We start from the raw sequence: 25,167 nt of genomic DNA, 5'->3' as shown, positions 1-25,167 counted from the left end.
TATGAATAATCTGTAGTCATGGAAAGCTAAGAACCATCACAAGTTAAAGCATATATGATGCTTTATAAATGGCACATAATCAAGCCGAAGGGTGTCAAACATAAGGCCCGTAGGCCACATGCAGCCCCAGAAGCTCTTTATGCTGTACTCAGGCTCTCCCAACACCACCACCAGCTGCTCTCAGCTGCAAAACTGTGCTGAAATGTCACTGCTGAAAAGGAAACCCACATGAATATTGGGCTCGCCCATATCTTAAAATACGATTAAAGTTTGCGTATTTTCTCTTCTGTAATTTGCATCTAAGAGTTCCTTAGTGAGACAAAAAGTCTTATTTCTGGTCATGACCTACTTAATGACATCACTTCCTGCTTAATGACATCTCCCCCATCACTTCCTGCTTAATGACATCTCCCCCCCCCCCACCAGACATCATGAATTATATTTGGCCCTCTGTATTAAGAGTTTGACATCCCTGATCTAGCCCAAGAGCCTCTACTCTGTATCTTCTCATTGTCTGAATCGTAACTTAAACATACAGACACACACAAACACAGAGAGAGAGACTTTACAGCAGTTACCAGCCTGAGGTATTAAAACCGACTGTTTTATATTTATGAGAATGCAGTTTTCATAAGCAGGGTTCAATATAAACAGACAACTTTCCATGCCTCTTAGCATTTGTTTCACAGTTTACCTCCACACTCATTTTCACACATGGAAGATGATCTCTCGGCTCACCTAATTCACTGCAAACATGAATGACCTTGGGTGATAATTGGACAGGCAAAAGCAGTCAAGACCTTTCCCAAGACCTCAGTTTATAGCTCCAAATTTGCATTCTTCTCCCAAGTGAATTCTGCTATGGTTTATCGCCTCATTGACAGCTCAGTTTAATTACACATCTGTGATAAAAGCAAGACTTCCTGAAAACAGTATGGAAACTTTTATAGTGTGGTGGAGGCTTAACAACAATAGTGATGAAGCTTAAGAATCTTCAGCTTAAGTGAAGACAAGGAAAATGCTGTGAAAAGTGGATCACGCATAGCAAGTATAAAGAAATTCCAGCAACCTTATAAATTAATAAAGGGACAAGACACGGAAAACATCCTAATCCTTAACCCAGTTTTGCCTGGCCCACATGTGTACACATTTGGTCCCTGTTGCATATACGCGACACTGGACAGAAATGGCTTAATACTGGAAGCAAGCTCCACTCAATACATTGTAACTTCTATGAGTTGGCTTTGATCTATTACAGTAGCCCCTTGCACACAACCATGGCTATTGGGTAGGAGGTCTGGTCTAGAGGGTAGAGCCTCCATTTGCCTGAAGATAACATCCGAAGGTCGCCAGTTCGAGGCTCCGGCACTGTGCGACCTTGAAGCAGCTGACAAGCTGAGCCGAGTTATTCCATCTGCTCTGAACATGGGAGGATGGAGGCCAGAATGTGAAACCAGATCAAGAAAGTAAAATCTGAATGTTGTGGTTCTTGTAAGATAGAACATTCTTTCAAAATTGTAAAAATCCCTATGGGGATTTAATAAGCCTGCCTATGTAAACCGCCTTGAATAAAGTCTTGAATAAAGACCAAGAAAGGCGGTATATAAATACCTGTATTATTATTATTATTATTATTATTATTATTATTATTAGGCAAGAAGAGAAGAACCATTGCAGTACTGTAATGAGAGTGTTAGAGCGTCAGACTAGAGTAATGAAGACTCAAGGTAAAAACCCCACCCAGTTATAAAACACATTGAGCTTGCACTCCTATACTACTCTCCTGGGAGTAAACCCCACTGAACACAAAGCGACTGACTTCTGAGAGGACATGAGTAAGACTGGGCTACTAGCCAATCCTATTGGGCTAGTAATGACAGAGGAGCAGAGTACATATGGCAGTACCATTTAGCAGGCCACAGCTACAACTCTGGAGCTACAACCACACACAGTGGTTGCGAAAGCCCAAGGCAGGGAAGCCGGTGCAGGGTGCAAATGATGGGCAGGAAGAAGGTGGATCAAGCAGCAATGGTGCATGCCTCTACAGTTCTGGAACTCCATTTGACATTGCTAGTTTCCATGTTATAGTGCAGCCATATGCAAGCATCTAGATTCCAACTGCTGTGTTGAGCACTTCGGTTTTCGGACACTATATTAGCACCAAAGGCATAGAATGACACTTTCTGACTCCTGCAAAATATGATTTTTGTATCACGACACTAACACTCAAAACCAATGCCAGATCCTTGGACTAGAGAGGCTTACTTAAGAATGGTTGGGAACACAGACTCCTCTGCAAAGAAGAATGGAGAAGAAACAAATAGCTTTCCTAGTAACACTGCTTATGCAGGGGAGTGTACTTCAGTTGTCTGAGGAACAGAGACTGTCCCCAGCCCACTGGGTTACCAGGACACAGCTAGCTGCCCCAGTAAGCCCATATGAACAAAGGAGCAAGCTAAATAGTGGAGGCAAGCTGAGAATACTGTAAGTTCAGTACAAAGTATTTCAATGCACAAGCTCAGGGAAAGCAACTTTAATAGTCAATAAACCTACAGTAGAGATTTACTAGACTCTATAAGGAGGTTGAAATTTTATCTATCTGATTTGACACTTTGTGCATGCATTCTTCTTTTCTTTTTGGTCACTTTGGTGCCCCAAACTGTTAGAGAATGTTCTTTGCCAGTTAACAGAGCCATTCCCACAGCAACAAAGAAACACATGGCCAGACTGGACAAAACAGAAAATGAACACAACTGTTTACTAGACGGCTGAAACTAGACAAACGCTAGGAAGAGGCGGCTCCAGAGAAGGAGCAAGAGAAGGAGCAAGTAACTTGCATGCTGCAGAGTAGGCTGCACCTTCAAAGCTTCCAGCAGCAGAAGAAAAACCAATGGGGAGGAAACAATAGAGGATACAAGCCCCCCCCCCCAAAAACCAGGCAACATCCATATGTGGAAATAGTTTAAAATGAAACAAGATGGTGTGGAGAGGTCTGCTATAAATTTACTACTCAGCTGTACTTTTCCCCCTTTTCTTCTTTGTTTGCAGCTGACTTGCTAAGTTCATAACCAAATGAAAGCAGAAAAGGTTTATTAGGAGGAGGGAGTCCTGCAGATTTATATCAATACATAAATTATTTTCAAAGTCAGTGAAATGATCATAGGCAGTCTTCTAATCTACTCAAGAGTAGTCTTTGTTACTATTGGTTCTCGCTTACCAAATATTCTTCAGCAATGACAATTTCCAACAGTTTGCCCACCCTATAAATTTTCTCTTTGCAAAGCATTGCCGTAGAGGATGGTTGGATGTGTTCAAGGGTGCACTCTGAAGTCACATACAAAAAGAGTACGGCCCTGCCGCCATGAATCTCCTTGAATCTGCTCCAGCTCAAAAGCAGGCACAGATTCAAAGAGACCCATCAGGGCTGCCTGGCCGTTACACGGGGTAAGACAGTGTACTCCCTTACCCTGAGAAGCCTCAGCGCTGCTTCCCAGCCCCATGGGATGCAGTGGTAGCCATTTTGGCGCCACTGCAGCTCTGGGCACTGGAAAGCACAGGATTTTGCTGCCAGTTGGCCTCATGAATGGGCCAGCCCTGTCTTCCACAAAAAGATATACTGGGGGGGGGGGGAAATCTCATTGTGATTATTGAAGGGTCATTAGCAGTTATACATAGTAGGAAATTTGAGGCTACTTTTCTTCCACAGCTGCTTTCAACCCCTCTCCCAAAGCCACTGCTGAAGGTTAGGAGATTTTCTGCAGTACCATTCAGTGTGCCATAGAAGACTAACAGCTCAATCCTAGCCACACTTTCCTGGGAGTAAGCCCCATGGACTCTAACGGGACTTACTTCTGAGTAGACATGCACGGGATTGGGCTGTAAAGCAGCTAAAAAAGGTTGGCCACTCCCCTGTGCACACATGGAAGTGCCCACCACATTGTCCTCTTTACATTCTGGCTTTGGTTTTCACCACTGAAACTTCAGCCCTGAATGTAGCTCTGTGAATTATATCTACAAAGAGGTTAGCCTGGGTTACAAATACACCATCCAGAGCCAAAGACTCTGTTTTTGGTTTACCCAAAGGCTTGTGCTTGTCCCGTGAAATTTTGAAAAGCTTCCCCCTCCCACTTAACCACTGGTTCCCTTGCCATATCCCCAATTGTTATTTTAAACTCCCATCAGTTTTAAAAGTGGTTTGCCATATGGCATTAGAGCTGCTGTTCATGAAACACAAAGCCAAGGTCCCCTTGAGAGCCTGAAGTTGCTGCCCAGTTCTTTGGATCCTGGCCACGGCAAACGGCTTTGGTAGCAAAGGCATATTCTCTTCTAAATACCCTCTGGCAGGATCTTGTGACAGTACCAAGAACGTGACACCTTCACAGTATCTTAGAATTTTAAAAGAAACAAAGTGGTTTTAAGCAATCAGTTATGGAACAATATGCTTCCAAAAAATATGAGGGGGGAAAAAATGAAAAAAGCCTTTGGAACGCCAATGATTCCTTTGGTGTTTTCTCTAGTAGAAAGATGTGATCCAACTCCCAGCAGGTTTTCGGTGTAACAGTTTTCAAAAACCATCTTGACTGGTGCTGCAGATGGTTACAAAAGTGTCTGCTTTGTAAGCAAATCCTTTTAAGAAAAACTTTCAAACTAGGGAATACAAGCAGAGCTATGGGAAAGGAGAATGAAACAGAATTTGCATGCTAGCACTTATATGCCACAGTTCTGATTTGTGACTAGAAATCATTTTCACTAAACAGCATCCTTCGCACATCAAGATAATGACAGAAACCTAAAAAAATAATCTAAGGGTTGTGAATAAGATGTCCAACTCATCCGTCTTATGTCCAACATTTCCCTCAAACCCCAGCAGGAAAACTTTATGCATGGTTAACTCATTTTGGTTTCACCAAGAGAGCTATAAGGGATTTTCCAATATTACCAGACAAACTCAGCATGCAAAGAGGTGAGCCTGGGAATTGGAAAAGAGACTCATTCAGCTATACGTTAAGAGCCCAAAGTTAGACTCCTACCTTACATAAAACATCATATGGGAAGAGGTAATACACATCGCTACCTTAGGGTGAAAAACATGCTTTTCTGAGCTGTTGCTAGATTTCAGCACACTTGCATTCTTCTGAACATGTTTAATATTCTCTACAGCTCCAACTACTCACAATAGTAAGGTTTATGTAGCCTTGCTGGTCACAGCCTTCCAGATTCACTGTGCTGACCTCAGATTTTTGCTGTGCTACCCAAATATCACAATTATTCCGCATATACAAAACATTAATTATATGTATATGTTACTCATTCAAGGACATCTCTCCATCAGTTTTTCAAACACAAAGTGGTAGATCTCTTAGCTTGATGGCTTAATGTTACTTATCAGCTTGCTACTTGAGAGACACATGTTGGCTCTTCTTACATAAAGTGGAAGTTCAGCTGCTAGTCAATGACATACCAGCTCCTTTCTATACTGTGGATTGCTCTCTTGTGGCACACAAATTTGAAGACAGCCCTTTGTTTCTTGGAGAGTATAACAAAAATGCATCCATCTAGAAGATAGTACTTTGCACTGCTTTTCTAACACATAATCTAAGTAAAATATCAGTTTGACCTAAAATTATTAACAAGCTATCCTGCTTATGTAATGATAAATGTTGCCTTATCCATTATCATCTCTGCAAGAGTTCTGTTCGCCTAGAGAGCCTAAGCTTCTTTGCATCTCTGACCTAGAGTTTTCACTTACATCTGGCCAAAAGCTTTTGTTACCCTGGCGGAATGTGTAGTTTGATCCCATCAGCAAGTTCAGAAAGTTGGCAATCCAATTAATAAAGCCTCCCTACTCTTTGTTTTAAAAGCACTCATTGACCATGTAACATTTTAGTCTTGCTTTGATCACTTACACCTAACGAACATTTATTTGCAACTGTCTATTTGCAATAAAACTCATATGTCTAGTGTATTGACTACACTGAATGTTAACGACACACTTCTGATGTGTTTCCCCTCTGTGGGGCCAACAGAGATATGAAGATTTGGATGCATCTATGGCCCAGTCTCCTCAGAAAAAGTTAATGGGGTAGGAATTCCGTTTCACTGGCTATAATGCAGCTTAGTTGTGTCTCCCAGTCTTCCCTATGTTGAACAAACAAGCAGGATGCCAAAAATATAAAAAATAAAATAAAAAAGGAATGCAAACTCATTTATACCTATTGGGTCTGAATGGGCTTAAACCATCTTGGAGGGTGAAACTGAACAAAACTATCTTGGAGAGATTCCTCATGGGACAGGGAAGAGGGGGAGCAACCTGTTTGAATTCTTCTCATGGGCTATGGGCAGCCCTTTCCCACTGTACCCTTCCCTGCCCTTCCCCTGTCCTCCCCTCACCCTGGAATGCCTACCTCCACCCCAAAGCCCTCACCTCCGCCCAGAGCTCTTATCATGCTCTGGGTGGTGTCTGTTCCCATGCTTGGCCCAGCCCTGGCGCTTCCTCCTCTCCAGGTGTCATGGATGTGCCTTATGGCATGTTTGCGACACTCAGTGCCAGCACTCATAACCCATAGGATTGGGTTCTAAGTGACCTGGACTTGGGGTGGGCCTTGGAGAGGCCCCAAGCTGATAGAGCACAGAGGAGTTACTTTACATCTTAAACTAAGGAATGCAGACAGATATTTTTTCAGACCAATCCGAGGACCAGTTCCAAAATTACACTGGAATGTTCCATGCACCTTCAGGTGCATTTGCTTTTTTCCCCGCTTTGGCTGTATTATGCCCAAAGTTATTAACGAAGTGTTTATTATAGTTGTATCTTGATGTTCTTTTCCAGGGAGCTCAGGACAATGTGCATAAGTTCCCCTTCCCCATTTTATTTCCATAGCAACTACTTGGTGCAGGGTAGGCTAAGCAACCATGAGTGATCTAATGTTACCCAGGGAGACCATCATGGGTGATAGGAAATTGACACCTGTCCTACTTTGGCTTTGAGGCTCAGGATCCAGTGCAGCAAAGCTCCACCAGTCCTGTCTCTCTCCCATCCCACTCCCTCTCCCGCCACGCCTCCTCCCCACCCTCTGCCCACCTCCCCCCACCCTGGAACACCTCGTCCCTTGTCCGCAAGTGCCACCTACCTCTCCACTGGCCAGTGGTCTGCACGACTGGTGCTCGCCTGGTACCAGCACAGCGCCATCCAGTGCAGGGCTAGCACCGGTGCTTCACTGGTGCTAGGGCCCGCAAATCTGCCTTACGGCATGTTTGCAATGGTTCATGGTGGCAGTGAGCCAGCACACATTGTATAGGATTGGGCCCTAAGTTCCCAAAGCTAAGACAAATAAATGAACTATTAGTATTGTCAGCCTGCTAGCATTTATATTTATGGGGTTCTAACAACTTTAGAAGACCTGTGCTCTTCATGTTGAAAGATGAAATAATAAACGTTACTAAATTATTCCAATGTGATCAAAGCATCCTGCGACAAGGACATATACAAACAAGTACATTATGAGTAATTACATAAAGCTGGTACAATATCAGCTCCTAATTAACCACAGAAATCAGTAAATTGTGGTTGTGAGCTGCTTCAAAGTTTTCAAAGTGTTAATTCAGAGATTTCAAGAGTTATGCTTAAAACAGGTGTTAGGCAGATGAACGCAAATGCTATTCCACTCTTGCCATTAGGATTTTTTTCCAACTGTGATAGTGGGTGGGCTCATCTGCAATCTTAAATTGCGACTGCATTTGTTCCACCCAAACCAGGCCAAACCCTCTTTGTTTTAACCATGGTTAGCAAATAATGCAGGATATCAAACTAGGATCAAAATGTTGGAATGCAAAGACAAATCATGAAAAGAAGCTGCAAATTTCCTTCTGTCAAGTGCGAAGGGGAGGAAGGGACTGCGCGGGACTTGGCTCATGCTAGTAATGCTAAACCATGGTTTTGTTGTGATGTAGTCTTGTTTAGAGAGAGAGAGAGATAGAGAGATAGAGAGAGAGAGAGAGAGAGAGAGAGAGAGAGAGAGAGAGAGAGAGAGAGAGAGAGAGAGAGAGAGAGAGAGAGAGAGATAGAGATAGAGATAGAGATAGATAGATAGATAGATAGATAGATAGATAGATAGATAGATAGATAGATAGATAGATAGATAGATAGATAGATAGATAGATAGATAGATCTGAGGGGGGCATCAAGGTATCCATAAACAATATTGAAACAATATTGGAAACAACAATCAAAACAACACTCAGTGGTGAAGGCCTTCTATAGACCTCGGAGGGCTGAAAAATATCACTTCCGGTTTCATGGAAGAAACTGGAAGTGATGTTTTTAAGACCTTAAAAGGTCTTCTGAGGGCAGGGGAGGCTTCAAGGCCTTTACATCAGAAGGTCAGGGAGGATGTGCACTGACTTCCTGGGCCTCCAGAAGGTAGGCGGGGGGGGGGGTAGCAGCCTGCCCATGGGGGAGGGACTGGCAGCCTATGGTCTTGGACTTAGGATCGCCACTGCAACACTCACAACCAGAAGATAAACAGTGAGCAGTACTCACAATCAAACAGAGGAGTAGTAAGCATCCAAAGAAACCCAAGGACTGCATTGGGGGAATGTTACAGGCCTGCACTTTTAACAAGCTACTCAGTATATTCTTTTAACAATGACAGTAAATGGAACTTACTCCTGGGTCAGTCTGGGTAGGATTGCAGCCTACGATTGTTAAAAATTTCTCTGCTTGATGCTGCCACTTCTGGTGGGTCCTAACAGATTCTCATTTTAAAAGCTGGGTCCCGGTGCTAAATGTGTGAGAACCACTGCACTACAGTTTGTCAAGTGGAGGTGAAATGTGCAATGTACTCTGAATGACAGATTCCGGGGAGCACCTTGGCTCCCATATACGGCACCAGTTACAGTTTCCAAGCAGTGTTCACTAGAAGATCCAAGCAGAGTGCGCTACGAATGCTGCTCCACCCCCAAGACTATGGGGGCTTGCCTGCCTCCCCCATATATACAAGTGGTTAGGCTGCTGGGCATCAGTTGATAGTTTGTTGAAAACACAGGAACCCACAATGCTGATATTACTATCTACTTTGAACTTACTACATATATTGAGACTGCCTGAATCCCTTATTGCTAAAAAAAAAAATGAAACTGCCATTGGTTCTGAAAAGCGGTATATAGATACTGTTAATATTCAAATACTGTACATTCTGAATAGTCATGCTTTGAATATTCAATAGTTTTTTTTAGCTTATTTACACCAATTTCATTCATATCACTTCATACAATTGACATGGTAATTTACAGCATATGTAGTAAATTAAAGATGATTGTGCCTGATTGCTCAATTATTGTGATATGCATGAACTCCAAAAAAAAAAAAAAATGCTATAGATAGGAGTAAAACTCTATAGTGTTTTCTCTATAGAGTCTCAGAAAGAACATTCAGACCCACAAATTAAAATCTAACAGTTAAATCATGATGGTTTTGGCTTCAAATGTGGAAAATTGAATAGGGAATTACTTAAAACTGAAAGAACTATACCAGATGTGAAAAAAATTAAATCCTTTCATTTTTACACACTCAGTATCTCAAATATCATCTTATAAACTCCATTTGGCAGAATTTAGATGGGGTTTTCTTAATCCTGTTCAAGGGCATTTTTGTTGTACTTAAGAAGAGAATGGGAAATATCTAGAAGATGCTCATTGCAAAATCTAGTGGATCAATTTTGGCCAATAATTCTGTTTTCCTCCATTCAGTTGCCTGGACTGAAATTCACACATTACCACGTTTACTCTTATTAATAACCAGTTTCTGAATTGTTCATTTCAACATAACATCTGTATGATGGCCGCACATGCATTTTTCTATACACATAGTCTATATGACTATGACTTTTCTAGATTTAAAAACTGCATAAATATTTGTGCATATAAGTATTTCTGGTTCATGTGGACCAGATAACATGGTGAACTGGGAAATTAAAATTCACATATTAAATAGGTCTTGATGTGAAAATATTATTGGGAACTCAGATTATCAGTTGACCACAAAAAGGCTGGACACATTACAGCAATTCCTGAATAAATATGCTGCAGATTCATCAAAAGCAACATGGCTTTCAGAATGTTAGCTTTCAGTTTGGAACTACCCAGTTTTGACTGAAACCTCATGGTGACTTCCAAATTTACATCACTTGCACTTTTAGAGTACAAACACAATTACCTTAATATGTATTCATGAGAAAAATTAAGCAACGTCATAGTCACTATATAGCACTTCAGATACATTTTTGACTGAATCCTACTGAAGGCCTGCGTCAGCAGAACACATGTTCTGCCGGTGCAGGTTGCCACAAAAACGCCCACAGCAGCACAGGAAATGGGCACATGCTAGTGGAGTGATGGAGAACTGCCAGAGCAAGTAATCGCAGTGCTGGGGCAGAACAGGGTGTGGGGTGAGCAGGGAAAGTGTTGGGTGGGGGAGGACAGAATGGGGCGGGTGGGCAGATCAGGCCTGGGAAGGGGGTGAGTTTGGTGGCAGCAGTGCATGCCAAATCCTAACCCCCTTAAGAACATAAAAAGAGCCCTGCCAGATCAGGCCCAGGGCCCATCCCGTCCAGCTTCCTGTATCTCACAGCAGCCCACCAGATACCTCAGGGAGCATGCAGAAGACCACAAGATACTTGCATCTCACTGCCACCTCCCTGCACTAATCCGCCCTCCCTTCCCTGGCCCAATCTGCCTGCATGGAGATCAAACTTGGACTTGTGACAGCAATGTCACTGGTGTAGGTCCAAGTTGATGCACTGCGGCTCCTGGGACTGACTCCAGGGCAAGGGAACAAATGTCCCCTTTCCCCAAGGAGATTTCAACAGCCAAAAATCCCCCATGGAATACAGCGTAGCCTGTGCCAGTGCCACCCAGGTGGGGACTTAGGTAGGACTGCGCTGTGTGTAGCATATTCAACTAATGGCTATGAGTCTTACTAAAATGCCATGTATTGTTTCTTCAGTAAGAGGTTCTGAAGTGAAAACTATGTTGGTCATTCATGACCAAAATAAAAAAAACTAATTACAGCATACTTTGTCTTGCATTTACTGTACTATGAATTTTTCAAAGACTGGATTGCTTCTTAGAGGTCAGGTCTTCTGTCACTGTAATTCAAATGGTGCTATTTCCCATTTACACTACTCTATGATTTGAGGATAAAGAACTTTCCCACAACATTATAAAAGGGTTATAGTCATAAAGTGTCTCTCATTTATCCCTGGGTTTTGGAAAGCTTTGTGGATGTCCTAATTACATATTTTCTTACATAAATACACCCATGGGAGAGGCATTTCTAAACTCCCGTGAAAGTGAAATGGCTCTCGCATACAGTACATCAGCATGCTGTGGATTTTCTAATAAAATGGAAATGAGTTGGAAAGTCGTTAGTCTATGAAAGGGCCCTATCAAGGGCTTGACTTCCAGATTTATTCTATAAAATATGCTTTAAATGTTAAGCACTCCACCCCACATACATATACCGAAAGAGACATTTAATATAACCTAATCTACAGGAGGACATTATCTCCTTTACTGACTCATCACTTTTTTATTATTTTGATATTGGATAGGTGATGAGATTCAGGAGATTCAGATCGAAGCTATACATGGGAGGACTTCAACCTAGAGAACACATTGTCAGCAGGAAAAAAGTCTCCTATTTTCAGTCTGGCAGACAGACTTTTCTCCTTATAAATCTATTATTTTTTCTGTTTCATCGTCTGCCAGTATGCAACATCCAATCTTTAGTTCAGACACGAACATGCTGCTTTCTCTGCAGAGTTCAAGTATGTTCCCTCTCCCTACAAAGTCTAATGGTAAGACAAGCTCATTTTTTTCTGATAATGTGGAAGAATAACAGAATATTTCTATGCAAACTTTTCATTTGTGCAAGCGTCAGTTTCTAAATCAGTGATTCCCAAACAGGCTGGTCATGACCCACCAGCCTGGGAAGAACCTGTCCCTGGCCCCTTAAGGGGTGGAAAGGAAGGGAAGGCAACAACATGATTTTTGGGACAGAAGAGGGTTTTTTTTTCACTTAACTCCACCTGTATAGTCCTCCAAAAGTGCGGGGTGCCCTGCAGGTGCCTCTGCAGGGCTCCCCAAGCCTTAAATAAATATGGGAAACCACTTCCAGTTTCATGATCAAAAACCACAAGTGGTTTCCAAGGCTTGGGGAGCCCTACAGAGGCACCTGTGGGGCTTCCTGAGCCCCCCCCCCAAAAGGCTGGCACAGCAGGAGGTAAGTGGAAACCCCCCCATCCCAGGCAGAGGCACGATCCTGAGGATCATGTTGCTGCTTTCTCTCTACCAAGACTTACCATTTGCCAACATCCAAGGAGACGTCTGGGAGCCACAGGTCTAAATTCTAGTACTGATGTTGATCAAGTACTGGCTACCTTCAACCAATCAGTGGAAGAATATCATCTATTTTTCTGAGGATTGGTTTCCTTCATTCCTCTTTAGAAAGAGGAACAAACCCCTGCCTTCAAGTTCAGCTTTCTGTGTGTTCTATCTTCACTTGCCTAAATTATAAACCATATAATGGTTTCAATCGTACTTTCTGGCCCAATATTTTTATTTTAAGTTATTTTAACCACACACCTCTTTCTTGTGTTCTGGAGATCAGTACTCTTGGTTTTGTTCGTGCAGGAAAGAAATCTCAAGATGTTTTAGACACATACCCTTGCTAAATATTGAATGTAATTATCTGGTCACTGTATTTTTAGTGTCACACTGTGATCACAATTATGAGTCATGTCAAGACAGAACCATGTCATTATTTAACACAGTGCAATTCCATGCATATTACTCAAAAGTAAGTTCCACTATGTTCACTGGGGCTTATTTCCAGGTAGGTGTGTATAGGATTGCAGCCACAATCACTTCCTGAAAACAGAGGCAGCAATTAATTCCTGATTAGGCTATTCTGCTGCCACTGAGTCTCCTCGGACATTTGTGACATATTTTAGTGGCATATGTCCAAGAACAGAAAAGGGGCTAAGGAGGATAAAAAGAGCGGATACTTGTGCCACTGACTTTTTTGTTCCTACTTTCCACTTGTCTCCGCTGAACTTCATCTTGCTAGTATGGGCCCATTGCTGGAGTCTGCTAAGACCATTTTGAAACCTAATTTGTCTTTCAGGTTTTTACTTATGCCCTTCCTTTGTATTATCTGCAAATGTGATAAGCACCCCCTCAATTCCACCATCCAGATGATTTATAAATGTTGAATAGCACAGAGCTAAAGACAGATCCCTATGAAATTCCACTTGATACCTCCCTCCAATCTGACACAGAGCCACTTAACAACAATCACTGGCCATGGCTATTTAACCAGCTTTGAATTCACCTAACAGTAGTACCATCGAGCTCACATTTTACCATTTTATCTTCAAGGATATCATGGGAGACACACAGCATTCCCACAGTCTACAAGACTAATCTCCTGCCAAAGAAAGAGATGAGATTTGTCTGGTACTATCTCCTCTTTACAAATCAATGCTGGCTCTTAGAGATCACCACATTATTCTGAAAGTGATCACAGACACTCTTCTTAATCTGATCCAGGATCTTTACAGGAATTGATTTCAGACTGACCAGTCTGTAGTTTTCCAGATCTTCCTTTTCCTCTTTTTAAAGATGAGCAAATGTAGCTCCTGTTTCCAGTCATCAGACACCTCAGCCATTCTCCATAAGTTCTCAAGAAGGACAGAGAGACAGTGGTTCTAAGATTACATCTGCCAGCTCCTCCAATACCTTGCGGTGTGATTAATCTGGTGCTGGGAACATGAATTCATTTACAGCCTATGAGGGCCTGCCGCAAAGCAGTCAGCACCAGCTGTAAAAGACGCTTTGGCAGCACATAAACGTGAGTGCTGTTGGAGCACCCGTGGGAAGACCAGAGTCCACATTGTCAGACCACTGGCCACCTGCCAGAGCAGGTAAGCCAATGGAAGACATGGGAAAGGGGTGGGAGTGGGCAGAACAGAGGCAGGAAGGGGGAAGATTAAGGCATGGGGAGGCAACAGCAGCAAGTGGATCCAGCATTGATGGAATGCACGGGACTGTATGCCCTCTGGTGGCAGCTTCCACAACCCCTTTCTCTCTTCGGACTTGCACTAGCATAAATGTTAACACAGGTACATTGTGGGTGGAAAGCATATGCATGAATAAGGAGGTTTAACAGCCCAATCCTGAGCTTCCCTGCACCTGGAGGCACCAAAATGGTGACCGCTGTATCTCGCGGGTGTCAGGAAGCAGCCGGACTTTCTTCCCCTTCCCCTGAGGAAAGTCCCAGAACTCATAATGGGGCTTTTCATGTCTGCACTGGCTATTTTGCCAGTGCAGAAGAGAGAACCTCCATGTCAGGCTTTGCAGCCCGACATGGAGGACAGGCTCCAGCAGAAGGGGCCTCTGCCAGTCCTACACCCCTCCTGGGCTGGTCACTCCCTCTGCCCCACCCTGGAACACCTTCCCCCTGCCCTGAAAACCAGCCCTGCCGCCTAGCAGTGCAACCTACCTTAGGATGTTCTCACTACTCAGTGCTGAGCTCTAGCGCCAACTGGTGCATGCCCAGCACCAGTAGCTGTTCCTCCCCTTGGTTGAATAACATATCAAATAAACAAGTTAAAGTTGACAATGCTACCATTACATTTTATTCTTCATGTTGTTTTACCTTTGGCAGATCGCCCCCAAAATTATCCAAAAATTGTACAGCAGAAAAGAAGGCAATGATACTGCAACTGCAACCTATACACTTAGGATGGCCTTAATTACAATGCACCATGATAAACTCCAGAGGCATCTCTACAGATTATAGCAAGAACTGTTAATGCACAACCTTCCTTCATTTAATGGAACCCAAACTAATGGACATTGTTTAGCAGCTCTAAGTGGATTAAACCCCATCTTTTGCTCCTGTTTTGAACTGCTTAACATTCTAGTGCTGTATGGGTTTCTTATTGATTTTTCATTGTATAGATTTTTTTAGGGCAAAAGAGTGGTCTATAAATTTTCATATAAATAAACAAATGAATCTTCCTATTTAGTGATTGCAAGTCAGGATGATAACATTGGGCGCCAGATCAATAAATATAGAATAGCGTAATGGGAAGATATTTTTGTCAACTGATTAATAACAACTGTGACATCACTATCTGTTAGCTCCACATTCTTTTATGCTGCACAAGGTCACCTTTGAAATGTATCTTTGCCCGAGACTTTAGATTGGATTGTGTGAGGGAGTTCAGATAGCATTAATGTGTTTGGACATAAAAGAGATAAAACATAGTTCAAACGTTCAACTATCACAGGCCCAGTCTTCCAACAAAGGCTTATCATAATGCACTAAAGATAACTTATACAGACACCATGACCCTTTGAAGCTTGAAGATTTGTGCAAGTTGGACACACAAGAAATCGATGGTAATTCTCATAAAACGTCTAGCTTATATTTCCTAGGACCACTATCCTATGTCAGCTTCCTACACACACTTTAGCCAGTTCCACAGTTTGGACACTACACACCTACTCTGGGTACAAGTTACACTCATATTTACAGGAACCCAAATGGACAAAATGTTACAAGTTTTCAGCACAGTCATTAGTGTGCCAAAGAAAATATGTGATGAAATCTTCACAAACTGTATACACATGCTGTGTATAGAACAATAAGTCAGTCCTGACATTAATGAGAGGTGTTTTCTGTTCTAGGAGCATAACAAAATGATCCAGGTTATGGTGTGTTTGGCCCAAAGCTAAGCATCACATGTAATAATCAATTGTGGATTTACAATTAGTTCCTTTGTAAGCACCTACCCTCTCTACAGAAAGAAGTGTGGATGTTTGTCTCACAGGCCAATGAACTCATTGGCACTACTAACATCAGCCTGATCCCATACAACTGGAGACTAAGGACTGTACTCAAACTATTTTAGTTTTGACTACGCATAACTGAAATCAATGAAACAAGCTAGTTATCATGACTAACACCCCAATTCTATCCTTCACCAGTTAATGATAAGCAGCCATTCCACGGAAGCACATGCTACATGCTATGGTGGGGTGATAGTGATCAGGAAGTCTCTTTGAGGTAAGAGAACTTTTGTTCACTTTCCTCCAGGTAGACCCCCTGACAGCCTATGTGTGTCCTCAGACCTATGCCAGCTATAGATCTGGCATAAGTCCAGTCCAAGGAGACAGCATGGGCCAAATTTGGGGGGATAGGCTCTGGGCCTGCATTTGAGAGCCAGCTCTCTTCTTGCCTTCTGCTATCCACCCAGTTACTCCCCTTGCCCTCAGTGGCGGACCTCCCCAGCCCCGCACCCCAGGGCAAAGATCCGCAATGGCACCCCATACGGGTTGTCGCCACCCTCCCACGCACAAATCTGCCCCCCATCACCTGAGGCTCACGGAGCCTCGCACAACCCCAGGCTGCATCGGGGAAGCTTCCTGAAAAAAACGGAAGCACAGTTTCCAACCCCTTCAGGAGCCTCAGAGAGACTTCCGCGGGGTTCTAAAGACTCGTGCCTGGGGCATTTGCCCCATCAAATATAATGGGATGTCCGCCACTGCTTGCCCTCCTTCTCCCCTGCCATCGTACTGGGGCTGATGCAGCTCCCGGTGCAGCTACTGCATGTACTTCACCACTCACCATTTGTGGCAATGGCCAGGCAGCAGTCGACAGGAGTCAGCATTTTGCACCACCATAAAGCAGGCCGTTACCAGCAACTGTTACCCTACACATGCCTGATCTTGTCTGATCTCAGAAGCTAAGCAAGGTCAGGCCTGGTTAGTTCTTGGATGGGAGACCGCCTGGGAATACTGGGTGCTGTGGGCTTATACCATAGTCTTTCGAGACTGAAGGTTGCCAACCAAAGCAGGCTGCACTGCCACAACACAAATTCTGGCAGCACAGGCAACCCATAGGACTAGGCTGTTACTTAAGTACAATGAATTTAAATGGGACTAGTGCACCAGTCCTATCCGTCACCAGTTTACCTGATGCATCCATGCTTCTGGAGGGCATGCCGCATCTGGGGTGACAACCAGACATCCCAGGAGAGGTAAGTAAAAAATATTGCTTACTCACCTTGCTGCAGGCCATCTGACTGCCAATGGGTCTCCTCGTACCTACACCAGCTATTTAGCTGCTATAAGTCCAAAGAGCCTCGGGGCAGGGATTGTAAAGCTGGGAAAAGTGATATTATCTTGGCTACAATACAAAGCAGACTTACTAGAAGGTAGGTCCCACTGAACTTACTTAATGTCCTTTATTTCTGGGTAAATATATTCAGGATCAAGTCTCTGAAGATAAACAGTTTTTAAGAAAGCTGAAACACATAATGGAGGCATAAATGCTTGTGGTACACACCCTCATTACAAATCCTGCACAACCTGCTCACAGAGACTATAAAGGAATAGTACACTATACACCAGGGGTGTCAAACTCATTTCATACCAAGGGCCCAGTGGCATTCATGTTGCCTGCTGAGGGCCAGAAGTGATGTCGTTAGGCATGAAGTAATGTCATTAAACAACTCATAACCAAAAATTAGCACTTTTTCTCACTTAGTAATTCATTAACTTCAAATGACAGAAGAGAAAACACGCAAATTTTTATCATATTTCAAGATATGGGAGAGCCCAATTTTCATGGGGGCTACCCTTTTAGCAGTAACACCTCAGCATTGCTCACCAGCTGAGAGCCTGATAAAAAGCTTCCGCGGGTCGCATCCGGCCCCCAGCCTTATGTTTGACACCCCTGCTATACACAATAATGTTTTTATAACACCACCTTCAGCATTCTAGAAAGAAAAAAAATAAACACAGTGCTATTGTCAGTCACCAGACTTGAATGTAAAGAGTATCCGCAGAAAAAATGCCAAAGACTTTCCTATTCAAGGAGAGATCAAGATGGGCAAGGAAAAGTATATAGTAGCCAACCTAGATATAACAAATTTCTCCTATTTCTTCTCTGTCAGGCACTTCCAGAAATGATGCACTAATTTTGTTCTACCCTACTATCTACTTATGGCACAATTTAACAATACAATAAACACAGATAGCCATCTTTTCTTACGTATCAATCAAGTATGGATAAAATGGACCTAAGATGCAGTCGTTTGGGGACAGGGAAGGGGTGTGCAACCTTTCCTACAGGTCTTTAAAAACATCTACCCAAGATGTCCTCCACAAATGCCTGCAAATTAATTTTTTCCCCAATATCCTGCATAACAATTTATTATCCTTAGGTACCCTAAGATGAGGTAAAACGTATTTTAAACCTACTCTTTCTTCATTTACATCTCTAAACATCCTTTATAGCACAAACGGTTTCTCTTACTTTCTCCTCTAACCAAAATTTGTGAATGCAGTTTCTAGAGCCCATGCAGAAAATAGAAAATACATATTGTCCTCTGCCAATATAAAATCCTTAACAGCTGTTTATTGCTCATTTGCAAAACATAAGTGCAAAGGAATTCCTTGTCTTGGAGAAACTGGCTGTTCCATGCTATCTTTGGCAAACAAAAGCAGCACTTATCTTTTCTTTTTCAAACAGTTACTCTTTAAGTTTCCCACTTTGACAACAATTAAGAAAATGAACGAATTCTCACTCTAAAATAGCTGAATCTGATTTGCAATTAATTGCTTTCCATTTCAGACATTAAACTCAACAATAAAAGAAACTCAGAACTCATCTTAGGCAGTGGTTTCTGACAACAGAAACTTTTTAAAGTCATGAAAAACTCAGGAAACTGGGAGGAACTCCAGATCACAAACTAAAAAAGAGTCAACAGTAACCCTTCAAGAAATGTCTGAGAAGAACTCATTACAATGTGCATTAAAGATTCCCTAACAGAAGTTTCTGTCCTTTATACTCTCTGTTCAAAACACTTTAGTCCTCTTGGAAAAAAAATGCCTTAGAAACCAATCTAAATAAAGTCACAGTTCTCACAACACATACTTGACTTAACATATGGTTTTAACTAAATAACTTGCACATCTCCAACAGCTTCAGAAAGAAATACCAAGTGGATGCTTGTTCCTCAAAATTCCAGGACCAGCACATACCTTCCATAATCTGGTTTCTATATTTAGATAAGAACTATACCTAAACCCAGGAAGGTCAGCACTGAAGCAAGTCAAGCATATTTGAGCTGCCCTGACTTCTAGTCTTGGCTAGCCATGCCACCACTCTTCTCCCAAACGGAGACATGGAATACACCATAATCAAAAGAATAGAGATGGCACTCTGCCCATTAAAAAGAAGATCAAATAAGGAAAAGCATTCTTACTTCAATAATCCTGTCATGAATCTGTAGTCCTCCTTCTTTGGCAGCAGGCCCGCTGTCAGCTATTTTGGAAACAAAAATTCCTTCACTAGATGAGCCATCTTGATTGTCCTTTAAGAAGAGAAAAGGAAAAAGAATGTAAACACTGGCAGCAAAGACTGAAATCTGTCAAAGTTATCACACTGCTCTCTGTTCAAACACTGATTGCCAAATGGGCGCTTTTATGTACCCCACTGAATAAAGACATAGATATGGAATACACCCAAACTTGTGGGTATACAGGTTGAGCCTTATTATTCGTGTGGGTTCCATTCAAAGCACTCACGTGGATGGCAAAAAAACACACTACAGCAAATCAATTTAAAAAACAAAGTTTCTTTGCTCTGGTGATTTAAAAACAGCCTTGCTGACCTTTGTGATGTAAGATAAGAGTCAATAAGACGACAATCCATCAATCAGTTGTCCTCCAAGAGCTTAGAAAGGAGCTTCACTCAGCCCCACCCTTCACCAAGGCAAAGTGATCACCTTTCTTTCACCTGCTCAGGGGGAAAGGAGGGGTCCACTGGAGAGAGAAGGATTGATGGATTGTCAGCCAGCTGCCCTCTCTCTCTCTCATTAACAAGGCTATTGTTAAAGGACTGTTCAGTTTTTTAAACTGATTTTAAAGGGGTGCATTTTCCCCTTCTCCAGGGATCAGCACATTTCTTCTCATTTGCAGGAGCCATTAGTGTTGAGTCAAAACCCTGTATAAAAAGATCCATGTTTAAATAGGCTGGACCTGTACATCACATGTAGCCACATACAGATTGGGTTGTGATTCTTGATGTGATTCTAAGAGCAATGGTGAAAGGAGGAGAGGTATAAGTCAGAAGCAAAGCTCAGATGGTAAGATGGCCTACAGCAGTGGTTCTCAAACTGGTGGATTGTGACCCATCAGTTTGTGTAAAAGGTCCCCCTTTCCCTTTAAGGGGTAGGGGAAGGGGAGAGCCAAGGGGGGCTAAGGGGGGGAAAGCAGGGTGCTTTCCACTTGCTGGTAAGTAGGTAGGACTGCTGGAGACTTCAGGAGGTACGGGGAGCCTTGCACAGCCCTCTGCAGGGCTCCCCAAGGCTTGGAAAGATTGCAAAGCACCTCCTGCAAACAGGCTTGGTATCTTCAAACAGAGAGATCCTGCACACAGGAAGTGCTTTGCGATCGCTCCATGTGAGCATTCTAAGCCTCAAGGAGCCCTGCAGAGGACTGCGCAGGGCTTCCTGCACCTTCTGCAGCCTCTGTCAGCCCTACACACTTAAAAGTACGTGGAAAGCACCCCCGCACCCCCCCCCAGCGACATGATCTTGGGGATTGCATCACTGCCCTAATTCCTCCCCCACAAAGACTTACTGAGGGAGTAAAGCTCCCTCAAAGTTTGAGAACCACTGACCTACAGGGTACCTGTTTAGACCATGACATTGACTTCAGAGCTGCTTCCTGGTCAGTGCTTTTAAGACAGATATCAAAGTAAGCGGTCCACCTTCCTCTGTCCAGCACTAGCTTAGAGCAGGCTCCTACTGATGTAGATTGTCTCACAGCATGTTTGAGACAGTGTGCACTGGCACTGGGCTGGCATGGCCTGCACTGGATCAGGCCCTTACTTTCAAGAATATTAGGGTATGTCCCTATCTTAAATTGAGCCCTTTAGAGCATCCTTTGTACATGCCACATTTTTTGCTTTTATCACAAACTGTATACATTTTTTAATATATACAGCCCAATCAGATTGGCTACATAACATCATGACACCAAACCAGCTAGAGTGATTCCAGCCAGGATCCCTAATTGGCTGGAATTACTCTAGCAGGAACGAAGCAGAAGGATGGACATTTACAGTAAAGCAGCACTAAAATGAAGCAAAGGCCTGTCAACAGTTGCGAACAATCATGGAAAGGAAGGACTGAGAAATTTCAAAGCAAAAAAGTGAACAAGGATAAAACACAACACAGCCATATTACTACAGAAGCAAATGGTATCAGAAAAAAACAACATTTGCATATTTTAATCCCTTTTAAATTTATTTGCAGAGAGTGTTATTTATCTTGTTTGTCAACATCTGGCAACAGAAATTGTTCTGAATAATTATGGTGCATTGTGGCTAATCCAATTTTCTAAAGGTTCTGAACAGTCCATACTTTCAGTTGGCTGTAACTTGAAACTAAAAAAGTACCACTGCAGAGACTAATATAACACAACTGGATATATTTGTGGTTCAGTAACAATTCTCCACCACAAACCCCATCTGCTCCAACACTGGTGAAGGAGGTAAGTCTATCAAGCTACTGCTGTTCAGTAAGCAATCTTCTTTAGGCTTTTAATAGCAACCCAGAGATTCCACAGAATTGTCATTAAATTGCTGTTATTTACCAGGAATGTTTTAATTAAAGTGCATTGCCCAAGAAGCTTGGCAAATTAGTTAAATGTAAATGAGAATTTATAGAAGAAAATTAGCCTCTCTCCTTTTTTTTTTTCATTAAAAGGGAGCATCAGAGGGAGCATCTGCTGATTTTGCTCATATAATATGATGATAACTGATAAATATGGGCCTGATCCTATCGGACACAGCGCCAGCGGTACGCTCGTACCTCCAGCGCTGAGTGTTGCAAAAGTGCCTTAAGGCACTTTCCTGCCAACATTTGACAATTAGGACTGGTGGAGAGGCCAGCATCAGTTGGCACTGGGCCTCTGTGCTGGTATAACATGTCGCTGAAGCAGGTGATGGTGAGGTTCTTCACCAGTTGGCAGAGAGGCTTCCTGGGGCAGGGAGAGGGTAGGGGTAGGGTGACCAGATGGCCTCTTTTTCCAGGACATGTCCTCTTTTTTTATCCTCATGTCCTAGAAACGGCTTCCTTTACCCTGTGAGCTGGCCTGGGCAGGCAGGACACAGCCTTCTTGCAATTAACATAGCCTTTTGTAATAAATTATATATAATATAGTTTTAAATTTAATAAGTAATATAGTGTTTAAATTAACCACATGAAATCAAAATACAAGTGTTTTAAGCTTTTATTTTGTCATGTCCTACATTTTTCTTGGATGTCCTACATTTTATAATATCTTGTCCTCTTTTGCAGTTATAACATCTGGTCACCCTGGGTGGGGAGAAGGCAGGGGAGAGCAGAACTGGGCAGAGGGAGGGCAGACTGAGGGGACAATCGGGCCCAGGAGGAGGGCAGGAATGGCAGTAAAATCCTATGACCCTTTCCATGCCTGGAAGCCCACCACTGGCCTCCTTGGATTCAAGGAAACCCACTGTCGACCGCAGGGCTTGACACAGGGTAATGAAACATTACCCCGAGGAGACTCCAGCAGCTGCTCCGGCCCCACAGGATACAAAAGCAGCCATTTGGGGCAGCACTAGGGCAGTTTAGGATTGAGGGCTTTAAAAAACATTTACAAAAAGCCCAAGTATATATTGTCTCCCTATTGCAAATGTGAGACAGCATATGAGCATGCTTTTGCATTGCAACTAGAAATGGGTGATATCTCCCAAGTTCCCATTGGAATCAGAAATAAGCTGAGCCATTTCTCTCAAAGTAAGAAGTAACTTGGTTTATTTTCCTATCCCAATTTGCCTCCCAGCAGCTCATCAGTCCCCCAAACCCATCCTCCTAACCACAAGAATACCCCTTCCCTTTTACAGAACACTTACCGAGCCAGAACTATGGCATCCCAAACATAAAAGATGGAAGGATGTTGCAGTACCCCTTTGGAAAAGTACCGTCCCAATCCTACTTGGGCCAAGCAAGAACATGCATTCTGTTGCTGCTGACAAAACAGTCAGTGCCAGCCACAAAAAGTGCTCTAGCCACAAGCAAACTTATGAGCTGTTGTAGTGTCAGGGGGAAGGCCACAGCTTTCCTGCACACTCCAGAGCAGCCAGAAGAAGGCAAAGGCAGAGGGAAGGTGGTGGGGAAAGGCGTTGGGGAAAGGTGGGAAAGGCGTTGGGGAAAGGCAGAATGAGGTGGCGACAGGGCAAGAGATGGGTGGATTGGGTTCAAGAAGTCTTCCCAGACCAAATTCCACCGTGCAGATCCACGCAGACCTGCACCAGTGATTTTGCTAACACAGGTCTGAGTCGACTTCCTGAATCACAGAGGGGAACGACTGTTCCTTTACCCAGAGGAGACCGCCTCAACTGGCCTCCACAGGATTCAGAGGTAGCCATTGTATTGCCACTACATTGGTGGTGGTGGGGTGAATAGGTTGGGATTGACCATTTACCAAGGCCATCCTTCCCTCTTCTGGACACAGCACTGTCCCTGTTGCAGATCCACAGCCCAATCCTATCCATACTTTCCTGGAAGTTAGCCCCATTGACTCTAATGGGACTTACTTCCAAGCAGACATGCATAGGATTGGGCTGCAAGTCAGATAAGTATTTTTAAAGGAAACTACAGAAGGGGTGCGGTAAGAGGTGGATGGTGGGAGAGGATTTAGGAGCTGAACTCATGTGGGAGTGGGGTTAATGCTGGAATTCTTCTCTAGAAAAATATCATGATTCCTAATCCTGACCTCTTGAGATGTCAACAACCCTCCATAGCCCAGATACAGATACAGCAAATTTGACCACCACCTGTAACTGCAATTCACCATGATCATGGCAAATATATCACAATGCAAGGGAAAGGGATATTTCAGGCCCTCTGTAAATTTGTGCATGGAAATAATTTTTTCCAGGACAAAATACAGATCCAGTAGCTTTTATTACTTTCCTTAAAAATGTCTCTTCTATCATCACCAATAGGAAAGACAAATATACTTTAATGATTAACATACCATACATGGCCGGCCACCAATTATATTAAATCCAAGAGACCCAGAATCACGATGAAGGACAAGAGTCAGCGCTTTAGTCTCTTCACCCTATAAAGAGCATGGAAAGTAAATTTAACCCTTTGAACATTGGAAAGTTTAGGCCAGTGTTTGCTAATGTTTTTTTTAAGGAGCTAATATTTGATGAAGACGCACTCTCAACCACTAAGCACTTTGACAACCATGTTTTTTTTCCTCACATTTTTAATAGAGATAAATGTTTTTTTTTCTCACAAGTATCAGGAAAAAGTATTTAAGGAGCAAATTTTTAAAAAACTTCAAGACCCTTATGTAGGACCTGATCATGCAGATGTGTTCATATTCAGGTAAAGCTGTTTTATCACCTTGAAATTCGTATTTCGCTAAGGGCCCAATCCTACCCAACTTTCCAGCACCAATGAAATCATGCCAATGGGCACATCCTGCAGTGGGGAGGGCAGTCACAGAGGCCTCCTCAAGGTACAAGAATGTTTGTCTCTGTACCATGGGGCTGCATTGTGGCTGCATTGGTGCCGGAAAGTTGGAGTAAGCCCTCAGAGAGATAACATTCCATAGCTTGTAAAAGGAACTGCCGATCTAGTTCAAGTCTTAGTGAAAGCAGCTGTCTCATGTGTGTGATCACTAAGCTTTATCATACAGAAAATGTAAAGGGATTATTTGATCACACAAAAACTTCCACTGGTGGTATTCATGAAATTGCCACAACTTACAATGCCATAATTGGTATTGCATAAGTGGTACTGAAACTTCAGTAGTGATGTAGTGAACTTATGCCCCAATCCTATCCCAGCCTTGTACTGATGGAACTCACAACCCGTCAGCATAAGGTCGAACCTGTCGTCATGTAAGCCACTCTGATGGGGGCAGCTAGCTAGTGATGACACGGTAGCCAGTAAACCCTGAGTCTGCAGCAGTGGGCCACCAAACCTCCACCAGAACAGGAAGGTTGGCGACAGGGGCAGCTTGGGAAGAATTGGGGCAGATTGG

The 25,167-nt window shown here is 43.0% G+C and overlaps 1 protein-coding gene across 1 annotated transcript in view; it reads right to left on the bottom strand.

Moving 5' to 3' along the window:
- The window catches only part of PDZRN3 (PDZ domain containing ring finger 3), a 242,832-nt gene that overhangs the window by 200,507 nt on the left and 17,158 nt on the right, over positions 1–25,167 (bottom strand). The window contains exons 2-3 of the mRNA XM_066616115.1: positions 24,145–24,231; positions 19,338–19,445 (exon numbers count right to left, since the gene is read on the bottom strand). Of these exons, the coding sequence (XP_066472212.1) occupies positions 19,338–19,445; positions 24,145–24,231 (195 nt within the window). The remainder of the gene's footprint in view (positions 1–19,337; positions 19,446–24,144; positions 24,232–25,167) is intronic.

This window comes from Tiliqua scincoides, chromosome 2 (assembly GCF_035046505.1).
Source record: "Tiliqua scincoides isolate rTilSci1 chromosome 2, rTilSci1.hap2, whole genome shotgun sequence".
In the NCBI taxonomy this organism is placed as follows: Eukaryota; Metazoa; Chordata; class Lepidosauria; order Squamata; family Scincidae; genus Tiliqua; species Tiliqua scincoides.
The sequence above is the reverse complement of the archived record's forward strand: the minus strand, read 5'-3'. Positions and strand labels throughout refer to the sequence as shown.